This window comes from Coptis chinensis, chromosome 7 (assembly GCF_015680905.1).
Source record: "Coptis chinensis isolate HL-2020 chromosome 7, ASM1568090v1, whole genome shotgun sequence".
In the NCBI taxonomy this organism is placed as follows: Eukaryota; Viridiplantae; Streptophyta; class Magnoliopsida; order Ranunculales; family Ranunculaceae; genus Coptis; species Coptis chinensis.
Genome location: NC_141462.1, coordinates 27450004 through 27467890, shown reverse-complemented (window position 1 = coordinate 27467890; position 17887 = coordinate 27450004). Strand labels below are relative to the sequence as shown.

At 38.5% G+C, this 17887-nt stretch overlaps 1 protein-coding gene across 1 annotated transcript; it reads right to left on the bottom strand.

Moving 5' to 3' along the window:
- Positions 1-3827: 3827 nt before the first annotated feature.
- On the bottom strand, positions 3828-6817 carry LOC147486898 (scarecrow-like protein 14). The gene is made up of 2 exons (XM_086575308.1): positions 4341-6817; positions 3828-4201 (listed from the first exon to the last, which is right to left on the bottom strand). The coding sequence occupies exon 1, from the start codon at positions 6525-6527 to the stop codon at positions 4446-4448; it is 2082 nt and encodes a 693-aa protein (XP_086431434.1). The 5' UTR covers positions 6528-6817; the 3' UTR covers positions 3828-4201; positions 4341-4445.
- Positions 6818-17887: the final 11070 nt, after the last annotated feature.

The window sequence follows — 17887 nt, the reverse complement described above, 5'->3', positions numbered from 1 at the left end:
CATCATTGAGTTTAACGATACCTAGACGGCCTTACTACTAAAAAGAATACCTGACGCCAAAGTTACAATCGGTTGTTTTAGATCTCACATTTATACATTTTCAAATTGAAAATAACTTAAACTCTCATTTTGTTAAGATCAGCTAATTAGATCTGAGGAGTCTAATACTTATTCTGATAGCTTGCTGAAGCCCTATCTTCTAAAAATATGCACTCATCTTAAATGGGTCAGGCAATTATGTCTTTCCACAAAAGATGGCGTGAACACGAAAGATGTGCACTTTTTCAAGAAGGAGAGAGTCAGTCCCAAGATGTGATGGACTCTCCTCCAATATCATCTATAGTGTCTGCTGCCAATGGACAATGACACGAATTAGCAAGAGGTTGTACTAATAGCATTCTCATGTGGGAAAAGTGGAAAACCACCGATCGCTGTATGCACATGCTTGGTTCTTATCGTCCTCATCTTATTCTTCTAAAAGAATTTTGGACACTTTAACAAATAATGTCCAACACATCAATACTTGTTGATAATGCTCATTTATCTTTCCGTTTCAATTGATCCAATCATACAGTCACATAAAATGCAATCTTTGAAGCATATAGTTGGATTCTATCTAGTTGCTTTCAGTACGCTTTATGGAGAAGTCGGTGTTTTTTTGAAGATTAGGTTGATGTATCAATCTTTGTCCCAATAAATTGTTGGTCTTTTATCTAAAGATACTCTTGTCACATTCTTCCCTACTCATTATGATTTCTTGAGCTCTGATTAAATTCCTTTTAAGACGGGTTAAAACTTAAAAGAAGTATCGGTGAGACTGGCTTATGGTTAGTGGACTGTTCTGGGAGAGTTCACGGTAGCGAGCTGTGTAGCGTTTACTGTTTTACTAAGGGTGGTCCATCAAACCAAGTTAACAGGCACCTATTTCAATGTTCACTAACTAAATTTTCAATGCCCAAATGCGGTAGATGACTAGATGCTGCGCATTTTAAGCTAATCCGATCAAAGAAGCAGATCATAATTAGGCACAAGGACGGTGAAGGTTGTGAATTCCCGATGTCAAGATCTTAGATAACTTCTCCTCCTTTGTAATTGGTGCTATGGAAAATTGAACATCAGTATAGGAAGCCAAATAAACTTTTTTCGTTTCTGGACAAAAGTTTTCTGGATTTCGCATTAGATGCCTTCTAGAGTTCTGATGAGGAGAGATTGTTCTCTCTTCTATTTAGAGCGCACTTCACGACAACGCTAATACAACTAAAGATCTTCTATCTCTCCTCTTCCCCATTTTGCAGAACTCTTCTTCATCTTCTCTCCCTTGTTTTGTGAACTCTTCTCTCCACTTTTGGGTCGGAAATAAATCTCGCAACTCTCGAATAAGAAGGCTCAATTTGGCTAACTAAAAACTAGAGCCAACACTAAATATAGAACTATCCAACACCCAAAAAAAAATCTTACAAAAATATTGATATTGATCCATGTACACAAATATTGATAATTCAGCTACTTCATTTTTATTATCTTCCTCTTCTATTTCAACACTTTAAGACCTATTTCTATTGTTTCCAACAATACAATCTACAATTTTATTAATAAATTGTAATGTTTATGCTTATCAGTCTCTTCAATTTGGTATGGATCAATAACAAGCTTGTAAATTCTTTCAAAATTATCAAAATAGAAATCAATACCATCAACATGGTGATCAGATTCGGAATTATCAAATAGAAGTCTAATCCCAGGTAAAATTTGTAAGAATCTTAAAAAAAAATACATTCAAGATTTCGGATGATTGTTGAACAATATCAGCAGTGATTTGTTGCCAAAAACATATTAAAAACAGAACTCAAAAACTCAAAGAGAAAACTTGTAAATTTTGGCAGAAGGCTTTCCAACAGATTTATTGGGATTGTCGGCCCACTCATTTTTGTTAGTTTGCCCCGTTATGTTTACTTTTGGTTGTAGAACCCACCACAGATTTTAGCTGTCTGTTTGGACGGTTACGATCTAAACGCTCTCTAATTCAAAGAGAGAATGATCTCTCCTTTTCAGTTGTCTAGATTCTGGGGCTCTAGATGAATTTCCAACAATGTCACGTTCTCTCAATCAAGACTCTTCATGGAACCTTAGTATGTCAGATCAAATCAATAACATCTTATCATGTAATCTTATCGACTCATTGCATCATGTGCACATGTTTTGACTTATTTCGTTGTTTTAGTGCACTTTCTATGTTGTACAGAAGTTTGTATGTTTCTAGCTCTCGGATGAGAAAAATCGCATCTATCCTATCCCAAGAATAATATAGATGCTTTCAGCCACATCTTCCCTACCCATTAAATTTCTTAAATTTAATCAGCACATTATAATGCTTTCAGACAAATTAAGACAGTTTAACAAATTAAAACAGTTTAGATAGATGGAGATGGACAGATATATCACGTGTGGCTTTACCGTCATCTAGAACGTATAAAAAAGATAAGATTAGTGAACTAGCTACTTATTGCTTGCTTAGTTGTTCTATAATCACTACCTAGTAACTTTTGCTTCAATTTTATATCAGTGTAGTAATGGAGTTTTTTGTTGGGTTACCCACCACCACCACCACCACCAGTTATCTCTAGATCCAGTTATCTCTAGATGGGAAATTAGGTGTCCCCCAGGTACCCAACACACAGTTAACTTGGTTTGACTGTTCAAGTTAACGGTGTGTGTGTGGGGGTGGGGGTGTAGGGAGCATGCGTACTGGACAGACATATATTGTTGTAATAGCGTAAAATTTTATGCCAGCAATATTCAATACAGCATTCCGCGCAGCGCAGTCGTTCCACATAGCACATTAGAACAATATCATAGATTCATCTCTAAGTTGATTTTAGTACAAAAGTTCCAGTTCAATGCACCACTCATATGGGCCACTGTACTCTAAAGTCTAAACTGAATAACAAGGGTCTAGGGCCACAGTACTCTAAACTGAATTAATACTAGTTGGATGTATGAGGAGTTGGATCAATGATCAATGCCACTATGCCAGAAACTAAGACGTATGTGCACAAAGCTCAGTCACACATGTTTTCCCGATCAGGCCATACAATCGATAATTGGACAAAGTTAACTTTCTGTAGTGACTGATCCAATTGAACCTCCATAGGGCGTCCTGCCAGTTAGTTTAGGCCATTGTCGTGATGAACGCATCAAAAAGCAACAAATAGCTTCCAATGGTACCCAACAGTCCCAACTCCCAACTTGCTTTTTTAGTAGGCAAATACAGTACGTTTAGTGCAACACCGCCTTGTATGTGACTCTTGATTAAGTGCGCAATGGGTCTGTTCATTATCATCGAATTTCTTCATTCTATTTTCATGGTCATTGGAATTGTTATAAAGCCCAATTTAGTTAGTTAAATGTGTTTTAATTTGAACTTTAAAAACAGAAAAGGGCGAAACAATCAACTTTCTTAAATTATCAAGGACTAGAGCATAATTAAAAACATCCTTCTTCGAGATAAGTAGATAACTGAGCCCTGTTTTGTTCATTGGTAAGCATTGCGATTGCATGCAATCATTCATAAATACTAGTCAAACAAATAACTAGGGGGAGAAGCTCTTCAAACTTTCCTCACCAAAATCTATGCAACCAGTTCTGAGCTAATATCATATTGTTTTTTCCGCTGAGATGTATGCAAAGTCACAACACGTTCAAAATGAAAATAAAACTGACATAACCCAGCGCATATTTTTGCTTTATACAACTATACGCAGCATGATTCACGCATTCCGTGTCCAAAAAAACAGTAAGCAAAGGGGTGGCCTAGGCCACAACCGGCATGAAGGAACATAACTGGTAATTAATACCTTAGTATAAATTTGGACCTTTTGAAAAGTACAAACATTCTAGGTTTACATTGTAAGAAACTAAGGCAGACCAAAACTCAGTCAACCGCTTATAAACATGGAAGATAGATGTTACAGCTCAAAACCATACAGACAGACTACAAAAGTATTCAATCCCATCGCCAAAACTATAACATACTTCTCGCCACGTGGGAATTGATATTGTGTGGGCCACACTATAAAGACAAGCTGCTTCTTCCATCTTTGCATGCATAGTTCATTAGTTCCTAAAGTACATTCTTTCAGAAAGATTTCCTTCATAGCAAAATGGTTAAGCAGAATGCTCCACAATCAGCTCCGGGTAAAACCTACATTCGTGCATCAAAACTCACTTGCATAAACACAAAGAAACTAACTTTCTATATAGTAATACACCGTACAAATATCCATGACCATCCACCAAATTTAACATGTTTATAGCCAGCAAAAGACTCAAAAAGCTATTACCTCTACCGTTCTAGTAGCTTGACTTCTGGCTACTGGAGAACACAAGGAAGTCTTCTGAAAGATTGTCCCACTATCCAGCCCACCTCGATGTACAAATACAATGCCTCAAGAGTCAGGGACTGGTCTCCAAGAGGAGAGTGCGTAAATTATCCGTCCTTTCCATCCTTGTAGCATCCACTGGCTGTCTTGGTCAATGACAAAGTCCTTGTGATAGCTTGACTTTACCCGATCTCTTGCCTTCTTCATACATTCTGGGTTTAGAGGGAGCTGCTGAAACCCCGCTCTCATGTTACGAACCTGCCATTGCTTGTAAGTTTCTGGCCTCTCAACCCTTTCTGAGCCCTCGCATGCAATGACATTTAGTGCCTCCCGTCCAAAGAGATCTTTTTCAAGCAGCATCCTCTCTGGATGCTCACGGGGAACATTCGTTTCAAGCATATCAAACAGAGAGGAATAGTGAAAGAGAGCCTCACGGAACCTTGTAATAAAGAAGGGGGCACTATACGCCCCATTCACAATCCCCTGTATAAACACAGCTGGTTTCATCTTTCTTATCAATTTAAGAACAGCATTCCTCGGACTATCCAACACCACAGTTTCATCAAGCAAGTGCTTAAAACGATACAAACCGTTAACAACAAGCACTTCATCAGGATCGATTTTCAAATCCTCAATTTGTATAGTTTCCCATTTCTGAGCAATGGCATTATACTCAAATGGAACATTGAAACTCTCAGCATAGTCTCTCAAGCGGCGCCCAGTTTCCTCAACTCTTTCGGCTGGTCTGAAACCTGGTTGGGGGAGTTCTATCCCAGTAATTCGAAGCTTAGGGGGGCCACCGGCTCTAGCCGAGAGTCGTTGGATGAGGCAGGGCCACTGGAAACCATAGTATATACCAAAATCAACAATGTGGAGTCTTGTTGCATTTTCAGCTACATTGAAAATTGTCTGGTTGGAGAAGAAATTTGACAACTTCTTAAATGGGCAAGCAGCAAGATACAGATGGTAAGCTTTTAAGATATCAGCAGCTGATGTTCTCTTGGTAAGGAGGGCTGAATAAATCTGGCTCCCCGTACCAGCCAAGCGAGCCTCGAGACCATCAGCAAAACAATGGGCCAGCCTTTGATTCCCATCTCCATAAGATGAAGAATGCTGCCTAATCTGCTTCAGTAGCTCGTTTGCAGTCCTACGGTCATCCGCTGCCACAGCTTGGGCACAGTGAATAAGAAGGGTTCTCAAATCTACCACATCCTTTTTCCCACCTTGTTTCTTACCACGAGACTTAACGCCATTAGATACTTTAGTCTGCTCAATTTGCTTACCATTCTTGCTTGCTTCAGTCTTCAACGCCTCCTGGAGATTATGAAAATTATTAAGACCTTTATCTCCAGTACATAGCAATATATTATCAAACATCTCCGTGCGCAGAGGCTCTTCCGCAAAAACAGCCGAGTGTTTATTGCTCCTCCCTTCTTCTATCTCAATATCCACCCTAACCAGATTCTTCTTCCCCCTTGACCCATTAGGCGAATCTCCCCTCTCGTCTTTCTTCTCCTCCTTGACCTCTTTCTTCGGTTGTTTAATCACTGACCCATTCTTCTCAAGATCAACAATAAGATTAACACCATGTGGAAGAAACTTACTAGCTTCCTCAACTCCCTTCCTAAAATGCCAAGCTGGTTCATTCTCAGAATACAGATCAGGGACATCAAGCAGGCCATCGACAAAACTATTCAGATTAGTGTACTCACTAGGAAAAGTTTGTATCTGAGACTTACACTCCCCAACATCAACAAACCAGTTGTTATCTACCGGATTACTACTACTACTACTACTACTGTTAGAATTGCTATAAACACCAGTAGAACAAGTCTCGACATCGAGATCAATAAGAGGATGTGGATACTTCTCCCCAAGAATCTCATAAAACGGCTTCTCCGCCGCTTGTAAAGCAGAAGATTCTTGAAACATGCAACTCTTTTCCTCCATATCTTCTTCCATAAGCATTTGACTTATATACTTGAGAACAATATCAGAAAAATCACAATCTTCAGAACTATCTTCATCATCAGGACTCCGATCACGAGTTAGATCCCTCAAATTCTGATCATCTAAACAACTTCCTTCCAACTTAAATACATTCATAATGTTTTCAGCATATCCACTAAATCGTGGATCCATAACCATCTATCTATTTTTTTCTTCCTAACCAAAAAACAAATAATATACACAATAGATATTAATAAGATGATGAGAAAAGATAAAATCAAAATACTCACTAGTCTGATCGATAAGCAACCGATCTGGCTAAGGTTAAGGGTGAAGAAGATGAATTGAGAGAGAGCAAGTGGTGGGAGGTGGTTTAGGGCTGAGGTATATAAAGGAGTGAAAAATACGAGAAAAGCTTAACACTGAATAGAAATGAGAAATTTCGGGGAAATGAAGAGAGGGGAATAATAATAGTAATAATAGGCCGTGGATCTTTTTCTACCAGGTGTCGTCAATTTTGTTATAAACGAGATTATCCAGTGTGTTTTTATTACAACCAGTGGTCGACGATTTTTTTTTTTGGAAAAGTCTGGATTTTGAGTTACTATGTTTGGCATTTTGAAATGTGCGTGGAAGATTCTAGAAAATATTATAAATATATTCAATTTTCGGTCCACTTAAAATGATTTCGAAGATATAGTTGATCAGATGGAAATTGGTAGGTACTCATGGACCCCTTTGTTTTAATTTATAAAGACTTTGTTAATAAGGACACACCAAAAACTATCCTCAAACGAAATGTTGTGATATTGTTTAAGACTAGTATTTTGCCGTGCCGTACATCACAGATACGCGTGGCGCCCCGACATCCGCCATACAAATACGCACGCCTTCAGCGCCCCGACACAAATCCATCCCCCGTACGACACAGATATGCGTGTTTTCGGTGCCTCCGATGCACATTCGCCCCTCGTACTATAGATACGCGCGCCTTTGACACTCCCGACACATGCATCCCAAGACCCCCGATATATCTGATATATGCGCCTTTGACGACGCAGATCCGCCTCCCATACGACATTACACGATATATCGCGCCTTCTCCCGACGCGCATCCTCCCTCCATACTAAAAAAACTCCAATCGAAACTCATTAGAAACCTGACATAAAAGCCCAACCGAAGTCCACTAAAAGTTCAGCCGCATTTGTTGACTTCAAGAATAATGCAACACTCTTGTTCTACACTATTAAACAACCCACACCTCATAAGCCCTAAGATTCGCCACCTCATAAGCTAGATCCAAAGGTTAGGGGGTGGTGTTGGATGTACAACACCACTCTTCTTTGTTATATAGATATTGCACAATATCCCAGTTTTTCAAAATCTAGAATTTTTATAAAATTTATGGTCATTTCATACACTCAATTTTGTGAGTATATATTATATATAGACTGTGAGTTTTCAAGACTCCTAAGGTTTTTATTCAGAAAATAAGATAATCAATAAATTCATGGATAAACTTTCTTGAGCTTGAGAATAGTAGTAGTGTGAATTTTATATATATATATATATATATATATATATATATATATATATATATATATATATATATATATATATATATTACACCAAGTTTTATGACTTAGCTTTAATCTAGAAAGGGGAGTATTTTGGTAATGGTAATGACTGCTCTTCATGAGTAAGAAGATGCATACGTATCCAGCACCTTGGGGTGAGACTGAAATCAAGCCAACATAGTTCTGGAGTTGGTTTTTATAGGTGTTGTGAGCGAGTAGTTGGTAGGACACGTGTGGTGGTATAGACATGTGTGCTGCTAGGATGAGCGACACGTCCTCACAGGTTGCATGTGTGCGGTGGTTCCAGGTATTATGATGTTTGAGCTGATATAGAAAGAGTGTTGTTAAGGATGTGATGATGACAATGATTTGAGTGTTGCAGTGGGTAAAAACCTGATGCTAATGATAACAATGGTGAGAGTGGTAGGTGATGATGCCACGAGATGAAGTCGAGTGACAAGTCATCGATGCTGAACTGATCTTGACGAGTGAGCAAGTGCTTGTATCCGAGTTGGCGGAGTCGTTATGTGTGGACTGCGTGCGCATCACGTGCTTGATAGGATGTCCCTTACATAGCCCTCTATCGTTAGTACGTCGTTGAAAAGGACATGCTGATGAGATCGAAATAAAAAAAACGTGGTCACGTGATCTGATGGTTATGTGAATTAGTGGTAAACGGCTGGAACAATAACTGCTGTGGTTATGATTGTTTTTTCATTTGAAGAGACGGTATGGAGCTCGAGATGGGCACGTGGCGGTTCATTGAAGCCATATATTGGAGTGACCAGGGAAGCTGTGCTCGTGGGGAGCCATACAGATGTATTGTTGTATGGTTTTTCAGAGTAAGCTTAGTTGTCATGACGCTTAATGAGGCGAGGATCCGATCGGGAAGGGATATTGGTTCCTGACTTGATCACTGGTGAGGTGTTTTGCAATCAAAACATCCTCAAATCATGTGCCTTAGATGTCTGTCTGCTTGGTGTCCGGTGCAATTCTTCTGTTGGAATTAGTCTTGCACTAGTAGTAAATAGACCTTCTGGCACCAGAGGGCTCGAATTCGTTGGTCGTGATGACGACTTCAGATGGGGATGACGTCTCGCTGTGCCGACCTATTGAGCTTCGTGTGGGCTGTGTGGTTGTCTTTATCTGCCTTGGTATGTGCTATCGGGGCAGATCAAGTGTGTCGGTTGGTAGCTCGTTGTCACTCAGTGGTGGTGAGGCTCGAGATACGCTATTTTCTGGATCACTCAAATGTTTTGGAATTGAAGTCGTATATATAATGATGCATGTCGTCATCTCTAAGGCGATGAAGGGGCGACTTGCTTTGCCTTTTCTCTTTTCTGACGCACATTCATTGCCAGATGGTATTGGACTATTCACAGAGGCAATGATGTTGTATGGATCATTGAAGGGAGAGGTTGTTAGTCTCGTGTATGCTTTGGTAGACTTGACGATGCATGCAGTCGAACTCAGAAGTCGATCATCTTTGCGGGTGAAGCTTTCAGACGTTTTATGTTGAGTCTGAGGGTGGAGTCGATGATTGTAATCTTTAGATATGAGAGACGAGAGATTGTATTATTGTAATGCAGTAATATGAGAATGTATTGTTTTGGGAAAATATAATAAGAATGTTTTTTTTCCTCGTATGATGTTGCTTGCATATATATTGTTGTTGTATCCCTCAGTATGACTTGCATAATAGCATTTGGCTTTCGTGAATGTTGAGTGTTTGTCATGATTGTTGAGAGTCGAGTTGATTCAGGAATCGTATTCATTGTTGCGTAGATTGCTCATGTCTATTCTTCAATAGATAGACAACATTGAGCGCGCAATAGGTTAATGAACTGTGGTTCTATTCTTAGTATATTGTGTTTAGATAGAATTAAGGATGGGGCATGTGGCTGAAAAAGAAAAAAATGTAGCCCTCAGTGTAAATGTTTGCGGAGTTTGCATTTGTAGATAGAGTGAGATGTCTGACCGACATATGTAAATGTGTTGTGGTCATTGTATAAGCTGTGATATGGCCTATGGACTTTGCCAAATAGAGAAAATATATAAGGATGTTGATATTAGCTTTTTCTATGTATTTAGAGATTTGATTCTCTAATTTGATGCAAAAGCGAACTCAAAGTTCCTTACTCACGATTTTCGCGTTCGTAAAGTGGAAGTAAGGATCGAACCAACCTAAAGGTTAGGACAACTACAACTTGGTTGCTACTCTTAGGGAACTAGTGAGTAAGTTTATATTAATACTAGGTTTCTTTCCTACACAAACATTAAAGAAAAACATTAAGATTTGAAATCATGCACTTAATACAAAATACAAATTACTAAATAAAAGGTGGAGAGCTAATCCTCCTCATGTGAAGATAACATTTAGTTGTTGATTTGAAAAGATTTATTTGATTCTTCATAGACTCATAGACAAGCCCTAATGGAAGAAAACTTGATCCCTAACATGTATGGCTCATTAAAGAGCTCATACATGCTAGCAAGTGGAACCTAGTAATGACTTATCTCTAAGCTCGTTACTTTGATTTCTAACTAGACACTACACCAACTATCATTTTGGGACAGGATGTAGGTCTAGTTGTTTTTCCTAACAACCTACCAAGCCAACAACAAATATTTTCCCTCACATGAGTTGGATTAACTCCCTAAAAGGGAAGTTAGCTCATGATCCTTGGGACAAGGAATTACAAACTAGAAGAACAAAAAAAAGAGAAAGAGGAAGAAGAAAAAACAATTAAACTCACTTGCTTTTTATTTTCTAGAAGAAAACTAAGGTTTCCTCCATTAAAAACTATTACAAGCTTTTCTTAAAAAAAACTAAAACTAAATAATAAGAATGACTAAGGAACTAAAATAATACAAGGTAAGGAAAAAGAAGTCAAGGGAGTAAAATGGAGTGTCCCCCCCTTTTGTTTGTTTTCTTCTTCATTTTGTGAGACATCTCATTTCCTCCCATGTGAAACATTAAACCACATTTACTTCATTTTTATCCACCACATTAAAACAAAGTGACACCTTGCATTTTTTCACTATTAACACCTAATCTAATTAATTACATGCAAGGTGTCAACTTTGCACCAATAATTTGTCATTTTTGTCTCTTGACATGCTCCATGATTGATGACTCATCCAATCTTGCGAGCCCGTATAGTGGGTCCTATAATGCGATCGATTGGCGGTCCGGTCTTTGGGCAATCTTACAACTTCCCCGCCTATCGTAGAGTTTATCGCCCTAATTGTCCGAAAGCGACTCACTTGTCGCGATTCGAGTCCCGGTTCAAGAGGTAGGAGCTTTGGAAGTTTGATGCTTCGCGCGGATTTGGAAGAATTCATATACATGTCGTTTCCTCGTGCTTTATTGCGAGGTTTAAACCATATTTCCATGTTTATTTGCGAATACCGCAAAAAGTATGAAAACATATTTATTTCATGATTATTAAACACATAGTTAACCAAATTTATATGTCTCAACGGGTTTCATAATACACTTTTGGGTGCTTATCACACTACCCCCAAAACAAAGACTTTGCTTGTCCTCAAGCAAAGAGAAGAGACATTAAAACGGATAAGTGGCCAAAAAATGTGTAGTCCTAACTAATTCTCGTTTCACGAGTGTGGTTGCATTGACCATATGCAACAAGGCCTTAAACCACTAGGAATTCCCTAGTGGACGAGTTATAGCCTCGTGAGAGTTTTCCGAGAAGATACTCACAAACTTCATTTATACTACAACGACTTCGGTGTGAAAACTTCGTTTCCTAAATTAATCTCGGATATCCATACATCTCCTTAGCAGGAACAAGGATTGATTTCTTTGAAACTCAAGTTAATATGTATTCAATAATTAAAACATCTACATATGATCATGCATACATGAACTTTTCATTTAAATGTACTAGCGGGGTTGTTTGAATCCTTTGGAGAGTGTACCTAAATGGGTTCTCACGGTATGTGTCAAAACACAATTTCACTCAAAAATTTTCCACTCGGGTTTTGTTAACTCCGATTAATGCGGTGGGCACACGTTTCCTCACATCTCAATGATACGGTCGAGGAGCTGATGTCGATCAATCACGCCTACTACTTATTATCACACCACCCTACTCCTAATTGAGTTAGAGGTCTTTATTAGGTATTGTGGGGATTAGGTGATAGTGTACAAAAAAATGGAAATGGATAATTAAAATTTACGAGTATGAGAGAATAGGGTCTTCATATATTTACACTAGAGAAATCATTTTTTTTCTTTCCTTCTTCTCACTGAGTTTTCCAACCTTGTTCTTAAGCCTCTAATGGGATTTTTTTTTTTTTTTTTTTTTAACTGGCTTAAGAACATGATTCTATTTTTCTTTCCCCGAAAGCAAATAACCGACTTTTATTTGGGACAAGTCTTTCTCTTTATTCTTTCCACATTTCATCCTATTTCTCATACTAATCACTTAGGTAGGTTCTTTTATTTGGTTTAATAGATGGGTAAGGAATTTTTTTGGTGAAAGTGAAAGGTTTGATGAAAGGTTCGATTAAGTGACTAGCGGTAAAATTTGTAATGTAAGAATTTTTAGCTATGTCGATCCAAAGATAGCATAAATTCTCGCCTAGGGTTCGGGTGGTGATCAAGTAAGTAGATGTGTGATTTTTCTAATCGGAAAAACTACTCCTTTGTGTCATCACACACAAATCACTCATGTCAAGGTTTTTGGTTAGATTCTCACAGGATTTATAGTTTAAGTAACTAACCGTTGTTTCCAGAAACTTACTGCTATGTACAATTGATGATACTCAGTACATGAATGTTCATGAAAAGATGTATAAACTATTGCATACATATTATCTTAAGTTTCTTAAAAAAACTCCTAATTCGGATATTAATGTGAGATTTCTAGACAATTTTCATCATTGAAAAGGAAACAAGCTAGACTTTGTCACTAAGTACAATTATTAACATGAAAATAAAAACTATATACAGGTTACAATTTGCCTAATATTTGCTACAGGGTTAAAGCACCCCCAATGAATGATGCTTAGTCCTCAAGTATCAATAATTAAAGAGAGAAAGTACACGAGAATCGTGAGCAAAATTAGGGCTAGATTGCTGGAACAGAAAGGTTGGAGAACATAATATATTATTCAGAAAAAAACAAGAAAATGTTCAATAGCACACTAAACATAGCACACGAAATAAAAACAATAGCATACGAAACATGAAAAACAATAGCACACCAAACATAAGGTTTAGCTAGATATATGTACAATGGCAAGCTCAAGTTTACCATCCAAAGGATGTGAAGTTCGCTTCCTCTTGAAGGAAATGCATTTCCTTAGCATCGCTACCAAAAGATAATAATCCGTCCAAATTTCTGCCCATCTTCGTTTCAGATTTCCTCAAATGTGTCTTCATATTTTCATCCTTCGGGTAACAACGAACATGCCTCAAAATACCGAAATGGACAACTTCCATTACCAAAACCTCAATGAACGAATGATTCTATTTCTTTGGGCACATAGCATCTACCTTGACCCACCATGAAAAAGTAGCCGCAAACCGTGGGAAATGTGTCTTCATGATTCGCAAGCGGTGACCGTAAAAGTATATACCGATCCGAAAAAAGTCGCGAGCTAGTTTCAGTTGGAGATAACACAACCTATGATGTTAAACAATGTATGACCTTGAGCTAGGGCAATCAATACAACCCAAGCAGCTCATTGGCGAGAAAAAAAATGTCAATCTCCCATAATGTTCGAGAGTACAAATAACATCGCAGTCCCATGTTCATGGTCATGCTTGCTAAGGAATGGTGACGCCACGCCATGCCACATGGCCATTTCCTTCGCGTTTAATCTCAAGACCATCACCGTAAGTTTCACGAAAACGCTTGCCAATCGAAAGGCACGGTAAGAATTATGATAGATGTAATGCCATGATGCAACAGATCGTGATATGGAAGATCTAAAGTTAGTGCAAGTTGTTGTTCATAAAAGATATATGAGGTGTGTCACCAACTTGGATTGTGAACCCGCTCTAAGTAGAAACCATGCGCATGGTTGAATGCTTTGTGTGTCTTCCATATTAGCATAAAAGTATGCAGCCAAACTTCGGAGAATAAGTTTGGTCGTTGAAGAATTAGGGAAGACCATCCGATGTTTGTAATGTAGTCACGGAAGAGATGGTCATAGGTATTGGAATCCATCATAGACTGAAAGGATTGCTTCGGGGAATGAGTTTGGGAGGTACCATGTTTGATGAAGATGCAATTGATGAAGACGCCATAGTGGATGAAGTAAAGAAATAGGTAAACGACAAAGGCAAATTGGATGGATAAATGAGTATGTAAGAGAATAAACCCTCCCCGTAAGCACATGTTAAATTATATTAGTCACAACGCAAAATGATGACAATCCTATTAAGCATTTCATACAAAAGAAGACACAAAAAGTAAGACAAAATTCATAATCTGACGAAAAATGTAATAACATATATGAGTATTTATTTATAGACTTAGTAATAGTAGAAAATTATGGATTGTTATGTCGATCTTGGAGACGCATATCGCGGCACCGCATCGTTTAGGTCTTCCATTTGTTGGCCGAGTTGCATCCCAATGTCCCCCTTGGTCGGCGAGAGTACGCTTTGATTTTCCATTAGGAGGCGTGATTTTGCAAGGATTGAGAATGATTTTCCAAGATCTTCTCCTGTTCAACATCATGCATTGCTTGACGATCTTGGAAATCCTAAAGAGTTGTGATGATGATATTCTAACGAGCGTGTAGTTCCCTCAAACCATGATGAAGAAGTTTAATGCCTTCTATGGGATTAATAATGTTCAGCATGACATTTTCATCAAATAAATGGTCAATTTGAGCTTGGGTCGTTCGTTTCTATCGTCAGTATCGAGTCCAAAACCAACGGAGTAATCTGTTTGGAGTACTTTTATTTGTGCTCTTTGAAGGGTGTGTCTCGAGAAATTATTGGATAACCCCAACGCATCATAATCTGCATTACTAAAGTGGGTAGGGTCTTGCAACCTTCTTGTTTTCTTGGTGATTACGTTCCGAGGTGTTGGATTAGACAAAAGTCATCTCTTTGAGTCCGCAAAATCCAAAGTAGGTGAAGTTGAGGCTTTGTGACTTCTATTGGGGTGATGTACCTACCACATTGTGTCCCAACCCATTGGAGCACAACACGTTGATTCTGTTTCAAAGAGCGTTGAAGAACAATGTGATGTGTATTTCCGACTTCGTCATGAGATACTGAGCTCGTAGTAAAGTTTTGGCGGAATCAAATGATGACTCTTGAAAAAGGGACCCCTGGGTATTCATTGGGATTTGAAGTATGTCGGAGATCATTTCCTTAGTCAATTCCGAACGTTGTCCATAGGCATTGAAGTAGAATTTTCCATTTTCAGATCCGCTAAATTGGTAGAACATCAAAACCAATTCTCGAATAACCAACTACCTGAATGATATAGAAGAGCGTCCATCCGCGATGATGATTTCGGTGTCAAAATAAGGAGAAAACCGCCATCTTCGAAAGTTTTCATGTAGTCTTTCTCTGCCGTTATTTTTTTTTGGTTGATCCATTAGTAGTATTACTTGAGGGAAGGATAGTGAAAATTGTTTGAATAAGAATGGCTGAAAAAGAAGAGATTTATAGCCAATCTATGAGTCCGTACCAATCTGGATTCCAAGTGTAGTTAATGACCCATGTGATTATGAACAAAGATCATAGGGGATCCACAAGAAGTCTTGTCATGTCAGATATCCAAATACAATTAATGAGATGGTTCAATGTTAGAAAATACGGAGGAAAGTTTCACAGGGGTAGTTAGACTTACACGTAATTTCAGAAATGATGATCATAACTCAGTAATAGAATATGGATAGAATAATCGAGCTGCATGTGTGACAAGTGTTATGCGTACCTTGTAGCATACACGATCTTCTCTGAACACCATATGTAACAATTAATTATTTTGGTGAGTTTTGGACGGCCTTTCTTTGTTATGGTTTGTTTATTTATTTACTTATTTATTTTATGATTATGATTATGATTATTTTTGTTTTTTTTTTTGTTTTTTTAGAGAGGAAAAGACAACTAATATACACAAATATTTAATACGGAACATCTCCATTTAATACATAACCCGTACAAATGTGTGAGAATTATTTAACACACCATACTAATATACAAAATGAAAATCAGAAAAAGAGATGGTTACATAGATCTAGATGTTCTGGATCATGTTATGCATGAGTGACAGGAGAATAATGATAAACACTGTTATCACGAATACTGTGATAGCCTATTCGCGTTGCTCCTTTTCCCATCGCTCTATTTGATTCATTATGTTCAAGAAATTAAGAATATGTGAAAAAGAATTTGTGAAGAGGGAGAGAAGGGAATGAGTGAAAGTGGAAAAAGAGAGTTGTATTTATAACTTGATTTCTGACCGTTGGAATCAGTCCGTTTGGTTCTGACCGTTGGGCTTTGAGAGTAGGCCCAATGCATCAAGGGACAACTAATATAGTAGGAATTACAATAATTGCATAACTTAAATAATTTCTCATTCAAACCGTCTGGAGATACAAAATTATGAGAAATCAACCGATATATAATATTTTTATCACAAGAAAACTAAAAATGCAATGCATAAGGGAAATAAACAGCTACTAGGAATCCTCCGGGTTAGCAGAAGATGAACCCGGGTTTCTACGTCGTCGGCCACGACGAACTTCTGGCTGAGTTAACTGGTCTGGAATGTGGCCTATAGACTATAGCAATCGATCTTGGAATTGCAGCTGATTTGCCAACATCATTCTCTGGAAACGGCCTTGGCGATTGCGCATTTCTTGCTGGAAGTCATTTTGGGAAGTAATCATCTCTTCCTGACGAAGAAACATCCTGCGCATACTAGTGTTCATGTGTTTCAAGGCTTCCATGGGAGTGTTGATTCGGTGTATGGTAGCCTCATTAAAACAGTCGGGTGGTGAAAGGGGAGGAGGAGGTACGTTATCACGCTCAATGTCATCTCTAGCTACTGGGTCCCAGTGGTCCAAAACACAAGTCTCGAAAATTCCGAAATTCTCGAAAGACCTTGTTGGAATGAAAGGAGTAGCGGACTAGAACCCTAAATTAAACATAAGCTGAGTAACAAGTACAGCAAGAGGAGCTGACCTGTTTGTCGCGGTGTAGATGATATTTTGAGGGTGGAAATAGCTAGTATTGTTGGAGGAGATGGTGCTGGAGGAAGGGGATTCAATTTGGTGGAGTTTGGCCTGCGTGTGCGGGTTGAATTCACTGCTGTGGAGTCGCGTGCACGAGGGGAGTGTGAGGGAGACCAAGATCCGGATTTTTAGGGGAAAGAAATGAAAGGGTTTGACGCGTGGGTGCCCCGCGTGTGGGTTTTTGTAGCCGGGTCAATGATTTTGGGTTAGGTTCAATTTTTTTTTTTTTTTTTTTTTTTTATTTTTATTTACACTTTTATATACAAATGTACAAGATGAAAAGGAACGGGTCAACAACACCGAAATCCAAATAAAACAACACATCACAAACGAACTTAACTTCGGGCAACTTTCATGTCGGCAAAGGCGAACCCAATCCGAACGGTGTGGCTTAACCTTTATGTTATAGGGGCCTAGGGTTCAGGACGGTACCATCCCTGACCAATGTGCAATGGTCTAGTAATAATATTACCCTTAGTACATATGGTATAGCCTCAAACCGCCCCTTGATACAGTCACATAGAAAACCGATTGGGGTTGGCCTGGTGGAATCCATTGCCCGCACGAACTAGGAAATGTCCGATGTTGCATATCACGACTCTCTTTGGGCACCATGCTTAGTGCTAAGGGAAAAACGATTATATACATGTTGAGTCATTTAACGTTAGATCCTCAAGACGAATGTGAGTCTTTTAACGTCAAATCCTCAAGACGAATGTGAGTCTTTTAACGTCGATCCTCAAGGC